This window comes from Panulirus ornatus, chromosome 21, assembly GCF_036320965.1.
Source record: "Panulirus ornatus isolate Po-2019 chromosome 21, ASM3632096v1, whole genome shotgun sequence".
NCBI classification, from domain to species: Eukaryota; Metazoa; Arthropoda; class Malacostraca; order Decapoda; family Palinuridae; genus Panulirus; species Panulirus ornatus.
Genome location: NC_092244.1, coordinates 12,382,869 through 12,400,926, shown reverse-complemented (window position 1 = coordinate 12,400,926; position 18,058 = coordinate 12,382,869). Strand labels below are relative to the sequence as shown.

The 18,058-nt window shown below is 38.3% G+C and overlaps 1 protein-coding gene across 1 annotated transcript in view; it reads left to right on the top strand.

The window, feature by feature from the left end:
* Positions 1-18,058, top strand: part of Acadvl (Acyl-CoA dehydrogenase very long chain) — a 39,498-nt gene that overhangs the window by 4,177 nt on the left and 17,263 nt on the right. Inside the window, exons 2-7 of the mRNA XM_071675744.1 lie at positions 6,623-6,839; positions 9,218-9,310; positions 10,770-10,895; positions 11,233-11,488; positions 13,774-13,949; positions 15,860-16,006. Of these exons, the coding sequence (XP_071531845.1) occupies positions 6,623-6,839; positions 9,218-9,310; positions 10,770-10,895; positions 11,233-11,488; positions 13,774-13,949; positions 15,860-16,006 (1,015 nt within the window). The remainder of the gene's footprint in view (positions 1-6,622; positions 6,840-9,217; positions 9,311-10,769; positions 10,896-11,232; positions 11,489-13,773; positions 13,950-15,859; positions 16,007-18,058) is intronic.

The following is an 18,058-nucleotide window of genomic DNA, read 5'->3' as shown; positions in this document are numbered from 1 at the left end:
CCAGTCTTAAGGTCAGCTCCACCAGACACAAACCCAACTTAAAATACGTTCCCCAAACATATGCAAGACACATATCATCACTGTTCAGGAAACCAGCTTCATCTCCAACACTAAGACATCAGTTCATCATATCCTAAGAGCCCCTTATGCCCAAAACGCAACTTCCACGTTGAAGACACACCGAACACCACAATTGTCCTCAACTCAACAGACACACACACACATGACCTTTGGGCACACCCAGCGGATGTGGCTGGCTTTCTGAGTACTGTATGAGCTCCATAGATTGGTGGTGTACTGTGTCGGGAAGGTTTTATACATTGCCTTGACTTGTACTCCCAGTGATATGGCCACGCCAGAAGTGGCGTTTCACTTACGAGTAACCAAATGCAACAGTGAAACCCGGTCACACACACACACACACACACACACACACATATATATATATATATATATATATATATATATATATATGTGTGTGTGTGTGTGTGTGTGTGTGTGTGTGTAAGGGGGTGCTTGTTGGGAAGAAGGACCATGATGTTCTGGCTAGCTCAATAAGAAGGGGGAAGAGAGGTTTGGGGATTACTTAAGGGTAAAGTCTGGGTTAGTGTGAGGGTGAGAGCAAAGCAGGCCATTCTGCTGGAGCCGTGGGAGCGTCTGAAAAAGTGTAATGAAGTTAGCGCCAGACGTTTGTGTGTGTGTGTGTGTGTGTGTGTGTGTGTGTGTGTGAGGGGTGGGGGGGGGGGTGAAAATGAAAGTGGGTTACGAGAGGTGGGTGACTTAGTGCTTATGCATCTGGTATCAAGGGGAAAGGGGAAGACAAGCAATTCAAAGAAGACTCTCACTTCTCTGCTGCTGAAAGTGATGCTGCTGCTCCTAAAAGCTGCAGGAGCTCCTGGAAAGGGACCCGGGTCCTAGAGTAAGCCCCCGAACCCGTACATGAAAGGGGTGACGGGAGGACGGATGTAGAGAAAAAAGGGAAAAATACTATTATGCCAATGATTTCCCTAATTAAATATGACACGGATGATACCAAGCAGTTCAAGAGAATGAATTCCACATGCATAAAACATAGATCATATACAAAATCATCGTACATTTTTATTCTTTATAACTATTTACATATATTTTCATGTTTTCCTTTATAAATCCATGCACCTGGAATACCTGTTTGCATATTAAGCACAAATTTATACAGTATACCTATATTTGTCATGAGTGATTGACACACATGAAAATATTGTTTGGGTATGGCTTTTGAATTCACCATTATCACTGCCATATTGGTAATGTTATATGACCAGGAGTGGCTGCTGTTTTAGTAGCTCATGTATAACTAACTCTGTATGGCCTGTGATTGTGTGGCTGGTTGCCAAGAGTCATGATGCCCCAGCCACTGTCCTGGTTATAGGGGCTCATCTTGTCAGACTGCCAAATGTGTGAGCTATATTGGTATAATATGGCCCAACTTATATATATATATATATATATATATATATATATATATATATATATATATATATATATATATATATATATATATATATATATATATATATCCCTTGGGATAGGGGAGAAAGAATACTTCCCACGTATATATATATATATATATATATATATATATATATATATATATATATATATATATATTAAGCTTTTTCAGTTCTGGTGGTATACTCGAACCCAGATTCATGAAAAATTTTGAAACTGTAATTGGCTGGAGACACTGAGTAACAGGTGTTTTGTCCTTAGGATCCAAGTTTGGGATATATCTACCCATAGGGTCATAGTCCCCAAGCGAGGGTTCTCTTTAAGAAATCATTTAGTACAGGAAATGCTCTTTCTTTAACCCACATGAATCAACCAAGGATGAAGATCTATGTATTGTCACTGACTGTAGGTAACAGTGACTATGTGGTTATAAATGACTAAGAGACCTAATACAGAATCCCAGTTTGATATCCATTTATCGTGTCTGTATTTTCAGAAATAAACCTAGGTGCATTAGGTAGATATATACTGATTAGCTTTTCTATTTCTTCTGCTGAGCATCAACTCATCTCTTCGTATTTTTTGATATTAACCAAAAGAAAGAGAAAAAACAAAGAACTTTTTACAGTGTATTTGTACAGAACATGCTCATCCCTTATAGAAAGGTTCTAGAGTGCTCTAGAGTGCCCTTTATGGGAAACCCATTACACACTGTTGCATCCCTTGGGTGATCCCAAAGATGCTTTGGGTTAATTTACCTAATGCCTCGGTAATGGAATATATATTGTCAAGTAAATATTGAATGTTTTAACTTTACTTAATTTTTATATCACATGACAAAGAACTATAATTTCATCTTTGTTGAATTAAAAAAAGTCCATGATGGGTTACGGTGTGGCCAAAATTAACTGTAACACCTTAAACATAGGAACAATCTTGTGTAATCTCTTGAGCATAGAAACACCCTAATGTTTAGAATGATGAGCCATGTACACAGATCAGATTTTGTTTGGAAACTAAACAGGATGCCTTTGTAAAATTTTAAATTTTTGTGCTAAACTGATTGAAAGAAAATGAACATAAAATTTATAGAAAAGAAGGGGCTTTAGCTTAGTCTATAGCTTAGCACAATATCACCAATGTGTTCACATGATGCGTGTGAAAAGTCTCACTGAAGTACTTCTCACTCTAAAGGAGTCAATCATTTCCCTGTTATTAGAAGTAGCACAGACTAGAAGAAGCAAAAGCCCCCAGGAGAGAGGTCCTAGAGTAACTCCAGGGTCATTTCAAGGAAGGGGTCCTGGGGCAATTATAAGTGAATACAGAGTAGGTTTCTGTATGAGTGAGAAGTCCATTAGTATGAGCTATGAACAAGTACATCATGATTCAGCTCTGGTAGTACTTCACATCTCAACCCATCCAAATCTCAGAATGATGGTTTTGTTTTAGAAAATTTTTTAGTACATGGTTTGCTTAAAATTCTCTTTTCTTTATTATGAATGATGTAGACTGCTTGTGAAACTGACTTTATCATTTGTTAATGACATAAATGTAAACAAGTATTTACAAAGTTAAATGACATTGTCATGTAAAATGCATTATTTTTGTGAATAAATTTCTCGTAAGTATATATGAAAAGTTTAATGTAAATACATACTTTCATGTAAGTAAAAAGTCTTGTTCTTTAGACCAACTGCAACAAATAAGTTATTTCCATACTGATGTTCTGGTTAGGCTACAAGAGCTAAGTATGTAACAGTCACAGCTACAATACTGGTAGCTAATGATAAGAGCACATGAAAACTTATCTTCATATCATGGACCTTTGAGAGAAGGCCAAATTACATTACTTTTGTGTTTACTCTCACACATATACCTGGCGTAGTTAGGGGTATGTGAGTGTGCTTAAAGACAGGATGCATAAAAACAAAAATACAAGGCTATGATATGGCATAACATGAGTGTAAAACTATCTCCCAGGAACATACAAACATCAACCACAATTTGAATAATAAAGATACTTCACAGTAGGACAGACTGAAAGGATACCTGTGCCTGTATATGATCATAATGTAGCTGGGAACAAACTAGGAATCTCGTTGTGTGTGACAGACTTGGGGGACAATACAGCACCAATACCCACCCTATTATGGAGAATTGTTCTGGAGACACATTATCTGCTGGTTAATATTAAAGTTGCATTTAAGAACATGGATAAGGAAATGGTCATTACTCTTACAGAAGCATCACAATATAATGGTAAAGGTTCAGCAGAGAGCAACAAAAAGATACTTGAAATAAGAAAGGGGAGTTGGGGTTAGGAGCTTGAGGCTATAAATCTATGCAAAACAGAGGAGAGGAAAATAGGTGGAGATTTTATTACAACTCTCAAGTATCTGAGTCAGGTAGACAAAGCTGACAGTGATCAGTTGTTTGAAAGCAGCAAAGAAAGAGCAACAAAAAGTCTTAGAATGAAATTTAGTATAACATGTAAAGAAGCACTTTCATAATAATAGAGTTGTGGATGAATGGAATAAGTTGTGGTGTAATTTTAAATCCAGAAAAAATACAGAAATTAAAAAAGTTTTGTAACTGCAAGGTAAGATTAAGACATGAGGTCCTTCAAGGGTAGAACTTTCCCCATGCTGTACAAATACACAAACACTACATATACTAAGAATTAATTTTGCTTGCCATTTCTCAGGCTACAGCTACATTTTATTTTGGGTATTTGCAGTATTTTATATACCCTGTTACTTTGCACTTCTCATTACCATTGTATATTTATATACATGCTTGTACAATGTTATCAAACTTCCCCTCTTATTTCTCAGATTGTACTATGGGTAGAGAGATTACCAGAAATTACTTCATTTCTTATCTCAGATACTGGCATGTATACGTAAACACTTGATATAAAACTGGGTATTGTTTTGCAAGGCAAGGTTTATACAGTTTTTGAATTGGCTCACTGCTTAGTTTGTTCATTTTACTGAAATAAGATGCTGATGAAATATCTTTATGCTTATTGCTCCTATGAAATCTCAGAAACCAAGACATATGTGGCTTATCTTGAGCATTTAGATTTGCAGGGTATCAGTGAACATAATTTAGGGAAGGTATTCCTTAATTCAGCCCTGGATTTTTTCATTAAGATCATATTTGTTGGGTTTCAGTGAATATGATTTAGGGAAGGTATTCCTGCAGTAGTCCTACAGCTCTTGATACCATATTGTTTGTGGGGCTTTACCGAGTATTTCCTGCAAACAGCCCTACTGTTCTTGATAAGAGATCTTTGGGGGACATCGACTGATTTTGTTATATATTGATAAGGCAGCTCCTGAGCACAGATCAAGGTCTTCATGATACTGTCTTGTATTAATGAAACATTTTAGATATGTGGCTTCTATATTTTGTAGATTTTGCAGAGATAGTTATATGCATCTTGTATGGTACAACAGATGAAATGGTATATTTTGTCATATTGCCACAGGTGCAACATTGCTCTAGCATTGTAAGCTGTACGAGACCATCATTGAGGATGCATTACTAGTTTCTCTTTAAATATAAGCTTAGGGGATTGTACTGGGACAATTTTGTGGGATTTGGACCAAATGGATGAAAAGTGCTAATTTGCAGGCTTCACCATGCCCTTATAATGGAACAAGTATTCTGAAGACCTCTTCAATGATACCCCTAAACCTCTCTGCCAATTCATTGTGGATCACTGCTACCCTGAAAATTGGTTATTCATCCAGAATCCTAGTGTTGCTCCACCAGGGTTTCATTGAAAAAATGGCTTACTTTTAATGTTTTTTCTTACTGTTTCACTTGGCACACTAAGTTAATTTGTCACTTGAGAGCAATGTCTGTGTTTGCTCCACCTTTGTACAGAAAATGCTTCCACTCCATTGTTCCAGATGGTTCCTCTGGTGTATAACTGTCCAAGTGCATGGTGTATGGTATTCTGGGCTTGACATTTGTTACTCTTCTTCACTGTGGTGTGTTTCTCTGTGATTTAGTAGAGGTACCTATCCCTTTCTAGGGTGTGTGTGTTTGTGTGTCTGTGTATGTGGGACATTCTCACAGACCTTAATAAAATCATAGGGATATTAGCATTACCACAGTAAAGATGATTTCTTTTTGTATGTTGTTATCAAATCCTCTCCCACCAAACAATAGGGCTTATCAGGAATGTAACAACATTATAACATTGGAACATTATAGCTTCAGTTTTTGGTTTTCTTATGCAACAGTACTGATTAACGGTTTTTGCTTGCATAATTTTTTTTTTAAAAAGATGTTAATTCAGCAAACTTTCAAACTTTATGAATATCTGTACTGAAGTTAAGTGCTGGGAAGTATGATGATAACAGGGCCTTGTGGCTCACTATATACACATTCACCTTGCCTTTGTGATTCCTACATAGGTGGCAGGTTACTGTGGAGGTTTGCATGGACAGGGTTTGAAGCACCTATCTTTTGAAGCACCTACCTATGCTTAAACTTTTTCTGTATGTCTCCCCTATTATGCACACTGTTTATTCGTTTTCTACCAGTTACACCACCATTTTATCACATTTTCTCACTCATATGGTCTTGCATGGTACTTCTTATCTCTAGCTCTAGCTTTCTTCATCTCCCCTGTGGAATGGTTTTTCAAAATTGTTGATTTTGGATGCTGTATGAATAGAGTCTACATATAGCTAAAATTCTGAAACTATAGTCAAACTTGCTGAAAATTATTTAAAGGGATTCTTTTTTTATGCTCAAAAGTTTGATAGTTGAATGGTCATGCTTTAAAGATGGTTAGCATGCCCAGCTGATATTGGTTGAGGTGAACTGGTATTGCTTTTCCACATAGTGCTATGTATGCCCTAAGCAGAGAGAGAGGAAACAGTCAAAAGTTGTGAAGTTAGCTATAATACAGAACTACTGATAGGTTTCATGAAAGAAGTCATCTGTTACTCTTAAGTATAAGAGGTGCAATAATTAATTTTATAATTAATTTTTTATATATATTAATTGATAAGAACCTTCAAAATAGTAGATTACTAAAGCATGAATGTTAACATTTCACTATCTTCATACAGACATGAACTCTTGTAAAATTCTTATTTTTCTCTTTTAGGCTGCAGTCAACAGCAGCTCAGCCAGCAGCTTCCGAAAAAGTTGCCCAGAAGGAACAGAAATTGCCAAAGCAAGCAAAGGCCAACAAATCATTTGTCATGAACATTTTCCGAGGTGCAGCTGTGACAGATCAAGCTATCCCCTATCCATATGTACTCACTGAAGAACAAAAAGAGACCCTAGAAATGCTGGTTGATCCCACGGAGAAGTTCTTTGAGGTAGGTGTATCAATGCAGTACTGTGGAAGGTTGAAATGGCTTAATTTCATTATTCAATTAATTATATCTTAAGACCCTTTTAAGGGACTTCTATAGCTTCAAAACCCTGTTACCTTCAGTAGCAGGGAAAGGAGGGATTCCTTTAGAAGTTCTTCAGTGAGATTGTTGTTCTTTCATCTGTTGATGATGATACAACCTTACTAAGGGTGACTTTTCAATCACAGCAAAACCACATGTGGGTAGAGTCCAGTAACACCCATCTCATTATTTGCTGTATTAATCATTCATGTATTGTATACAGAAAAACTGAACACAAAAAAAAATTATGTTCTACTTACAGTTGCTTAAAATAAGTGCTTCATAAGGTTTAAGTTTGCATTAAGGATAGTCTGTGATATATGAGATGGGAAAGCCTTTAATCTCCTGAATTTATTATTGATTACATAGCTTGATTTCTCATTTTTTTCTCTAATATTCAATTCAGTTTAGATCCTTGCACAAAAGTGGCCATTCTGTGGTGCAAAAGAAGTTTAGAAAATTGTTGCTTTATAATTGAAGGTATTGGTAATAAGCAACAAACATATTTTCAACATTATTCAGTACTGAAAGTATTTGGCTTGCTTTTAAATGCTTTTTTTTTTTCAATCTCATATAACACTTAAAATTAAGAAAAATCTATGAAACAGGAATTATTTTTTAAGAGTATAGAGTTTAGTTAATATGAGGAAGTTGCCATATGCATGACAAATAACCTGGGGATGGATTCATCCTCATCCCCCCTTGAGTTATACATTATACAACGATCATATTCAGTAATAATGATCTTCAGTGTATTCCTACAATTATTCTGACCCTTTTCATCATTTGAAAGGAAAAATTAATGTGCAGTATAAGGGAGGTAAATGCAAGTCTTGGAGAGAGTGTGAGTAGGCAGTCTGTAGGGGATGATGGTGCCTGCAATGTGAGTCAGTTGCAATTGTTTGCTGATGTCACAGCCGGTTCAAGTGAAAAACTGCAGAAGTTTATGACTGAGAGTGGAAGACGAGAGTGGAAGAGTGTGTGAAAGGTGGAATTTGAGAGTAAATGTAAATAAAAGTAAGATTATTAGATTTAGCAGGATGGAGGGACAGGTTAGTTTAGTTAGGGTGTGAGTTTTGAGTGAAAATTTGGAGGAAGTGAAGTGGGAGTGGACATGTCAACAGATGGAACTATGGAAGTGGGAGTGAGCAATAGGTGGGTGAAGGGGCAAAGGTTCTGGATGCTTTGAAGAATATTTGAAAAGAGAGGTCTTCTCGTGTAAGACAAAAATGGGTATGTATGAGGTATAGTGGTCACAACAATGTTTTGTGGACGCGAGGCATGGGCTATGGATGTGTTGGAAATGAGATGTTTGGTCATCTTTGCCCAGTGGTGCAGATGACTTCCAAGTGATAACACTGAAACTAACAACTCAAGGTAACAGGCCCCAACACACATATATGATGCAGAAGTGGAAGTAGTTCTACAAGGTATTTATTCTGTGAACCATTAGATATAAACCAGATAACTGAATAAACTCCATGATGAATCACTGTGCACCCGTACCCATTATATTTCTATAACCATCCTGTTTGTCCATTTTCTTGCTTCAAATGTTAAAAGGCTTTAAAACACCTTAGTAAGAGAAGTCAAATTTTTGAAGCTGTTATTATAAAATTATGGTCAAAAAATAAGATCATCCCGTGAGTTTAGTTATGGTTCCAACATTTTTTGTTTTTTAATGAAGACAGTCTACTGCTAAAGAGGTTTGCAAGTATCCTTATAGTTCTACTGCCCTGAGAGGAATAATGAACTCCTTATGAATGGAAAGTTAAAAGAGATGTCAGCAGAAACTAGAATAATGAGCTGATGAGTGAAAATCTCTCATTTTTTCCTCCAAGTCAGGGAACCATTGATAATAACATTCTTGTGGGGAAAAAACTAATGAAATTAGCCTTAGTGGTAATGATATGGATGTTGTGAACAAGCCAGTTAAGGAACTAGAAACTAGGAATAGAGCTGTACTCTCAAATAACATCACACAGAATGAAATAAAACTAGATACAAAGACAATTCTAACATCACATCCCAAACCAATTCGTAGAATACAGAACTTGTTGGTGCCACAGGTAGGGGCACTTGTTCACAGTGAAGAAAGAAAAATATATGAAACACTTGTCATATCAGACATTCACCAATGTGTAACACCATGAAGTGACAAAAGACCTTTATATTTATTAATTGTAAAAGTTCTGCCACCTGTAAATATGCAGCCAGTTACTCACAAACAATGCCATTATGAAATGTGATTTAATTCTATCAGAATATTTCAGATGCTTATTTGCATGTATATCTTGTAGGAGTGCAATGATGCGGCAAAGAATGACGCCATAGAAAGAGTAGATGAACAAACACTTGAGGGATTAAAAGAGCTGGGTGCATTTGGTCTTCAGGTAAGTATTTGTTTGTACAGTTGCATGATTTTATTTTAAGACTTGATAAAACAAAAAGAATACTGGCAGTACTACTCTGTAAAAGATTAAACTGTAGTCACAATAATGAATTAGTTTAAGTAACTGTGCCTCTAGTATCTTGGTAGCAGAGGATGGTCCTCTTCTCTGTCTGTTACCACTCTGCCTTCTTCTTCCCTTACTAATCTTCCAATTTATTTTCCTCATACTGTTCATCTTCCAAAACAATGAAACCACAGCTCCCTTTCCAAGCCCCACAGACCTTTCCATGGTTTACCCCAGATGTTTCACATGCCCTGGTTTAGTCCACTGACAGCATGTGTCCCTGATATACCACCATTCCAAGTCTTTCTATTCCTTGCACACCTCTCACCCTCCTGTATGTTCAGGCCCCGATTGCTCAAAATCTTTTTTACTGTGGTTTCATTGCATTACACATGTTTGCAAATCCAGCCTTTCTTCATTTATTCCTGGCGCTACCTCACTTAAGTGGGAAATGGCAAACAAATTAGGAATTTTTATTTATTTATTATACTTTGTTGCTGTCTCCTGTGTTAGCAAGGTAGCACGAGGAAAGACGAAAGAATGGCCCAACCCACCCACATACACATGTATATACATAAACGCCCACACACGCACATATACATACCTATAAATTTCAATGAAAACTTACATATACATACACAGACATATACATATATACACATGTGCGTATTCATACATGTTGCCTTCATCCACTCCCGCCACACATGAAATGGCACCCCCCTCCCCCGCGTGCATGCGAGGTTGTGCTAGGAAAAGACAACAAAGTATGTCGTGTATAATGCACCAAAACCACAGCTCCCTTTTCACATCCAGGCCTCCACAAAACTTTCCACTGTTTACCCCAGATGCTTCACATGCCCTGGTTCAATCCATTGACAGCATGTTGACCCTGGTATACCACATCGTTCCAATTCACTCTAAACCTTACATGCTTTTCACCCTCCTGTATGTTCAGGCCCTGATCGCTCAAAATCTTTTTCACTCCATCCTTCCACCTCCAATTTGGTCTCCCACTTCTTGTTCCCTCCACCCCTGACACATATATCCTCTTTGTCAATCTTTCCTCACTCATTCTCTCCATGTAACCAAACCATTTCAGTACACCCTTTTCTGCTCTCTCAACCACACTCTTTATTACCACACATCTCTCTTACCCTTTCATTACTTGATCAAACCACCTCACACCACATATTGTCCTTAAACATCTCATTTCCAACACATCCACCTTCCTCCGCACAACCCTATCTATAGCCCATGCCTCACAACTATATAACATTGTTGGAACTACTGTTCCTTCAAACATACCCATTTTTGCTCTCCGGGATAATGTTCTCGCCTTCCACACATTGTTCAATGCTCCCATGTTTACATGTGTTTAATGCTTTCTTCTGATCAGGTACCAGCTGAACTTGGTGGTGTGGGTCTCAACAACACACAGTATGCTCGGCTGGTGGAAATAGTAGGCTCACATGACTTAGGTGTGGGTATTACCCTTGGAGCTCATCAGTCCATAGGTTTTAAGGTATTTTTTTCACATCTTTTGTATCTTTATGATTAATTTTAGATAAGTTAGACTTTTCAGAACAGTCTTTTCTGTCAACTATTGGCTCTTATAAGCACTCTGAATCATTAGATGCGTACAGTTAACTGTAGATAGAAAGTATGTGGTAGGTAGTAGTTGGTAGGCAGCCACCAACCAGAAAGGTATATTACTGCTACTACTCTCCTGGGTATCAGGAAGGTTTGTGACAACTTAGTTAGCCAACACTTCATTGATTGTCAAGTTGCACTCCTTTGACCCAGTTAAAGATATCATATTTATGGATAGAGATAATATCAATGAATTCTCTGTGTTTCAGGGTATTTTAATAGCTGGCAATCCTGAGCAGAAAGCACAGTACCTTCCTAAGGTTGCCTCTGGTGAGCAAATAGCAGCATTTGCTCTGACAGAGCCCTCAAGTGGATCAGATGCTGGATCAATCAGAAGTAGAGCTGTACCATCAGAAGATGGCTCTCATTACATCCTCAATGGTTCCAAGATCTGGATCAGCAATGGTGGCTTAGCGGATGTTTTTACCGTGTTTGCACAGACTCCTGTCACAGATCCTAAAACAGGTTGGTAACTTGGTTTTGCCCTTTTGATGAGAATGTGATCAGTCAATGGACGTACTGAAACCACATCCCCATATCTACAACTAAGCCCAACTGACCTTTCAATATAAAGGGGAAAGGGTAGAAAGAATACTTCCCACATATTTCCAGCATGTCATACAAGGCGACTAAAAGGGGAGGGAGCTGGGAGCTGGAAATCCTCCCCTCCCATTTTTTAATTTTCCAAAAGAGGGAACAGAGAAGGGGGGCTAAGTGGAGATATTCCCTCTAAGGCTCAGTCCTCTGTTCGCAACACTACCTTGTTAACACGAGAAATGGCAAATATGTATGAAAAGAAAATATATGTATATGTATTTACTTAATTGTTATTTTCCGCATCAGTGAGGTAGTGCCAGGAAACAGACAAAGAAAGACACATCCACCCACAAACATATATATATATATATATATATATACTCACATACATGTACATATACATATATTTGTATATGCATACACACATATACATATCTACACATGTACCTATTCATACTTGGTTGCCTTCATCCATTCCCAGTGCCAACCTACCCCACAGGAAACAGCATCACCACTCACTGCATCAGTGAGGTAGCACCAGGAAACAGATGAAGGAAGGCCAAATCTGCTCACATCCATACATGTGCTGTCATGTGTAATGCACCGAAGCCACAGCTCCCTATCCACATCCAGTCCCTGAAGACCTTTCCATAGTTTACGCCAAACATTTCATGTGCCCTGGTTCAGTCCATTGATGGTATGTTGACCCCAGCATACCACATCGTTCCAGTTCACTCTATCCTGTGCACATCTTTCACCCTCCTGCAAATTCAGGCCCCACAGGAAACATCATCGCTACCCCCTGCTTCAGTGAGGTTGCACTTGGAGAACAGACAAAAAGGACACATGCATTCACACTCAATCTCTAGCTGTCATATGTCTAACACCAAAACCACAGCTCCCTATCCACATCCAGTCCCCAAAGACCTTTCTGTGGTTTACCTCAGATGTTTCACATGCCCTGGTTCACTTTCATAGAACACATAATACATTGTTGTTGATTGGTTAGTTAGGATTTTCAATGTATGTAAGGCTTAAAGTAAGGTGCCAGAGTTTTGGTAGAATTCCTGAAGAGTGCCACTGTGTAAAGGCAAGGGGGACAAAAGTGAATTTCAAATTACAGAGATATAAATAAGTCGGGTATATTTGGTTAGTTGAATGGGAGAGTGATGAATTAGAGAGGGTGCCGTAGTATAAAGGCAAGGGGGGCAAAAGCAAATATCTAAATTACAGAGGAATAATTATGTTGGATGTACTGGTAAGCTGAATGGGAGAATGGTGAGTGAGAGGTCTTCCGTGGTGGCAGGCTCTAAGAATAAGACCAGGTAGGAATGATGTGGCTTTAGGAGTGTCAGAGAAGGTGTGGATCAGATGTTTGCTTTGAAGAATTTGTAAGAAAAATACACAGAGAAAGAAGGATTTGTATTTGGCATTTATGATGGGGTAGAAGATGCTTTGTAGAAGGCTTTTTGGAAATAAGGCCTGAAAGGAAAGCTACTGGAAGCATTTTGGGGTGTTTATGAAGAAAGTTAGGCATGAGTATAAGTAGGAAAAAAGGAGGATGAGAGGGACCATGTGAAATGGGTTTACAGCAGGGGTTGTGTAATGTCACTACAGCTTTTTAATCTGTTTTTGGAATGAATGAAGGAAGTAGATGCAAAGGTCTTGGAAAGTGTTAGGTTTGCAGTCTATTAGGATGGGTGGCCTGGGAAGTTAATCAGTTTGCTATTTGCTGATGACAGCTGTGGTGCCAGACTCAAGTGAAAAACTGCAGAAGCTGGTGTCTGAGTTTAGGAGAGTGTGGGAAAGGAATGAGCTGATGGTACTTGTTAATAAAAGTAAGATTATATCATTTTGTATGGGAGAGAGACATGGTGGTTGAAGTGTGAATTTGAATGGAAAGAACCTGGAGGAGATGGAGTGTTTTTGATACCTGAGAGAGGACAAGGCAGTAGATGGAAGTACAGAGAGGGTGCTTGAGGACCCTATTTAGTGTGAGGAGGACTGATTGAGAAAGGAATAATAGGGTAAGAGAAAGATGTGGCAGTAAGAAGAGTATGCTTAAAAAACCTGAAAAAGTTGTGCTGAAATGTTTTGGACATATGTAAAGGATATCTGAGGAAAGACTGATTATGAAATTATATGTTTTTGTAGAGATTTTGAACAAGATATGAACATGCAAAAAGTGGTAAAAATTATATATCTCTTGCCAGGGCAAACTAGGGACAAAGTGACAGCATTCATTGTGGAACGAGCCTTTGGTGGAGTTTCTCATGGAGCTCCTGAGAAGAAGATGGGAATCAAGGCTTCAAACACAGCTGAAGTGTACTTTGAAGATACAAAAATCCCTGCAGAGAATGTTCTTGGAGGTGTTGGCAATGGATTCAAGGTAAATGACATGAGTCTTATGTTGTAGGATTGCAGCTACATTTTGGAGACTACTTAAATGAAGGTGCCAGAAATAGAAATCCATTGTATTTTTAGTTAACATTTTTACAGGTTATACCCCTGGGGTAAGGGAGAAAGAATTCTGCCTCCTTATTCACTACTTGTTGTAGAATGGGACTATACAGGGTGGGGGGATGGGGGGTGGAAACCCCTTTCTTACATTTCATTTTCTAGAAAAAGGAGCCAGGCAGGGAGTGCTCCTCCTCCTCGAAGGCTCAGGCTGGGGTGTCTAAATTTGCATGGACGTAACCAAGATGAGAAGATAGGATAGATAGGCAGGATGCTTGAGTGAAACAAAGCTGAAGGGTAAAGGGAAAGAATGGTTTGGTAATATCAAAAGAAAAGTCAGGGGTTGGTGAAAGGACCAGAGCAAAAGAAAGAGTAACATTACTCTTAAAGCAGGAATTGTGGGAGTGTGTGATAGAGTGTAAGGAAGTAAATTCTAGACTGATGTGGGTAAAACTGAAAGTGGATGGTGAGAGATATGAGATTATTAGTGCTTATGCATCTGGCCATGAGAAGAAAGATAATGAGAGGCAGATCAGTGAGTGTATCAACAGTTCTGATGTAAGAAACTTGGGATTAGTGCTGAATTATTTAAATTAGAAGATAAATAATGTGGCAACTTAGAGTATAATTGGGGCACAAAGGGTTTTCACTGGTATGAATGGAAATGGTGAAAAGCTTGTGGAGTTGTGTGTGTGTGTGTGCTGAGAAAGGACTGGTGATTGGAAATACATGGTTTAAAAAGAGGGATATACACAAGTATACATATGTGAGGAGAGATGGTCAGCGAGTATTACTGGATTACTTATTAATTGATATGCATGTAAAAGAGACTTTAAATTGGGAATAGGGTAATGATAATAGACTGGTAGAAATCTTGGTATTGGCATTTTCTACAGCACATATATTGCTATACTTCATCCCTTAACTTTTAAATTAGAAATTTCATATATGTCGGTATATCTAAAGATATTGTACTGATAGATATCTACACATATATCGTACTGTAAGTATGTATCTTTCGTTTGTTCTGATGTATCCAGTGCAGTGTTTAACTACATTACAGCAATTATTTCTATGTACTGTTTATGTCACTAGTTCACAATTATTTCTATGTACTGTTTATGTCACTAGTTCAGTCATAGAAAGGACAGTTTGATCACAAGTTCAACTAAAGTGAAGAAAGTTTGAGACATAAGACCTTAATATCCTAGATCCATATATCTACATAGGTGGTACCTTCTGTCATATAGCCACATCTTTTTATTGAATCTCCACACACCATGCTCTTTCCTTATTACTCTATAATTTTGTCATGCCTTCTTTTTCAAACATATTCATTCTATCTGTCTTTTCAACCTTTCCATTAATCTTTCACTGTACTTCCATTCATCATATATACACTTTTGATCATGTATTTCATCTCATTATCCTTACATTCCTAACACCTCAGGTGCTCATCTTTTACCTTCTCATCCTTGGTTCATGGTCCCATGTTAAGATTTTCTCATTCCTTACAGTCCTCTCCTCTTTCTCCACTTTCTGTAGGAAGCTTTTATTTTATTTACTTTGTACAAAATGCTCTGCAGTTGCTAATCTGTGCTTGCATATTCAGTGGGACTGCAAAATGCACCTTTCTACACCTGTTTCATATTTTTCTTATATTCCAATATATAGTATTGGTACTGCCAGTATTGACTAATTGGTACACCACAATTTTAACCAATCAATCTTTCATCTGTGACACAAAAGCACATAGCATTCACTGTCTCACGCTCAGAAACTAGTTGAAATCACTTACACTCAATCTCCTGTAGCTAATAGATTTACCATTCTTTATTCAAGGTTGCCATGGAGATATTGAACAATGGACGTTTTGGCATGGCTGCTGCACTTTCTGGCACCATGCGGTATTCTATTAAGAAGGCTGTTGACTTTGCCACTGCGCGTATGCAGTTTGGTAGACGTATTGACAGTTTTGGAACTATCCAGGTAAGTTTTAACTTAACTTTAAAAACTTCTTACATACAGTATTTATAAATGACTGTAAGCTGTGATACTTTTGTCAATTTTACAGGGATTATTAAGTTGCTCATGCAAGTCCAATCAAGAAAAGAAAGGCAACTTGCATGTATATGGGAAAAGACAGATATGGGTGAAGGACTCAGGAAAACTCCCTTTCCCAGACTGCCTCAGGCACATAGACAATCACAAAAAATATGTAAAGAAATATAATCACTTATTATTATACCTCCTATAGTTCACTGGAATTTATAGCACCTCTCAGGATGCCTGACAGATGCAGCAATTTACAAAACTGTATGACACTAAACAGGCACAGTCCTTACTTAATAGACAACCCAGCAGCCATGGGTTAACTTTTGAGGTAATCACATGTCAAATGTCAATCACATTACTACAGTACTCTAGCCCCAAGAATGCTCACAGTTCCCACCTGCACTAACATGATGTTTAGCAGCAAACAGGTGTGTCAACAGGGGGAAGCAGCATAGCTAAGATAACAGAGATGGAGCATCAGAACTGTGGATTATTCCCTTCATAACTGCATGTCTCTGTCTGGAATATAAAAAGCTTGTCCTCAAATGCAGACTAGGGGAGATGATGCATTAAATACAGTTTGCATGAACTCCATTCCCCTTAATCTTAAGGATGAATAGAAATGAATGAACCTGTGCCTGGACCAATTAAGAAATGCAGTCTTTTACAGAGCCCTCCTCAGGTTCCAGTGCTGAAGACTAGACCACAGTAACCTACTATAGAGTCAGGCAGAGAGAGAAGAGGAATCATGACAACTGTACTTGGCCATACACGCACATATACATAGCAACATATACATATATACATACATTACATACACATACATAGACATATACATATACACACATGTACATATTCATACTTGCTTACCTTCATCTATTCCTGGCGCTATCCTGCCCCACAGCAAACAGTATCGCTACCCCCTGCCTCAGTAAGGTAGCACCAGGAAAACCGACAAAAAAGGCCACATACATTCACACTCAATCTCTAGCCGTCATGTGTAACGCACTAAAATCACAGCTCCCTATCTACATCCAGGCCTCACAGACTTTTCCATGGTATATGCCAAACATTTCACATGCCCTGGTTCAGTCCACTGACAGCACATCGACCCTGGTATACCACATCTTTCCAATTCACTCTATTTTCTTGCACGCCTCTCACCCTCCTGTATTTTCCAGGCTCCAATCGCTCAAAATCTTTTTCACCCCATCCTTCCACCTCCAATTTGGTCAACTGCTTCTCCTTGTTCCCTCCACCTCTGACTAATATATCCTCTTTGTCAATCGTTCCTCACTCATTCTCTCCTTACGTCCAAACCATTTCAACACACCTCTTCTGCTCTTTCAACCACACTCTTTTTATTTCCATACATCTCTCTTACCCTTTCATTACTTATTTGATCAACCCACCTCACACCACATGTTGTACTCAAACATATCATTTCCTACATATCCACCCTCCGTACAACCCTATTGAAGCCCATGCCTCAAAGCCATATAACATTGTTGGAAATACTGTTCATTCAAACATACCCATTTTTGCTCTCCAAGATAACATTCTCTTCTTCCACATGTTCATCGCTCACATAACCTTCGCCCCCTCCCCACCTTGTGACTCACTTCCACTTCCATGGTTCCATTCGCTGTTAAGTCCACTCCCAGATATCTAAAACACTTCACTTCCTCCAATTTTTCTCCATTCAAACTTACATCCCAATTAACTTGTCCCTCAACACTACTGAACCTAATAACCTTGCTCTTATTCACATTTACTCTCAACTTTCCCCTTTCACACACTTTTCCAAACTCAGTCACCAACTTCTGCAGTTTCTCACTCGAATCAGTCACTAGAGATGTATCATCGGTGAACAACAACTGACTCATTTCCCAGGCCCTCTCATCCCCAGCAGACTCGCATACTTGCCCCTCTCTCCAAAGTTCTTGCATTTGCCTCCCTAACTACCCCATCCATAAGCAAATTAAA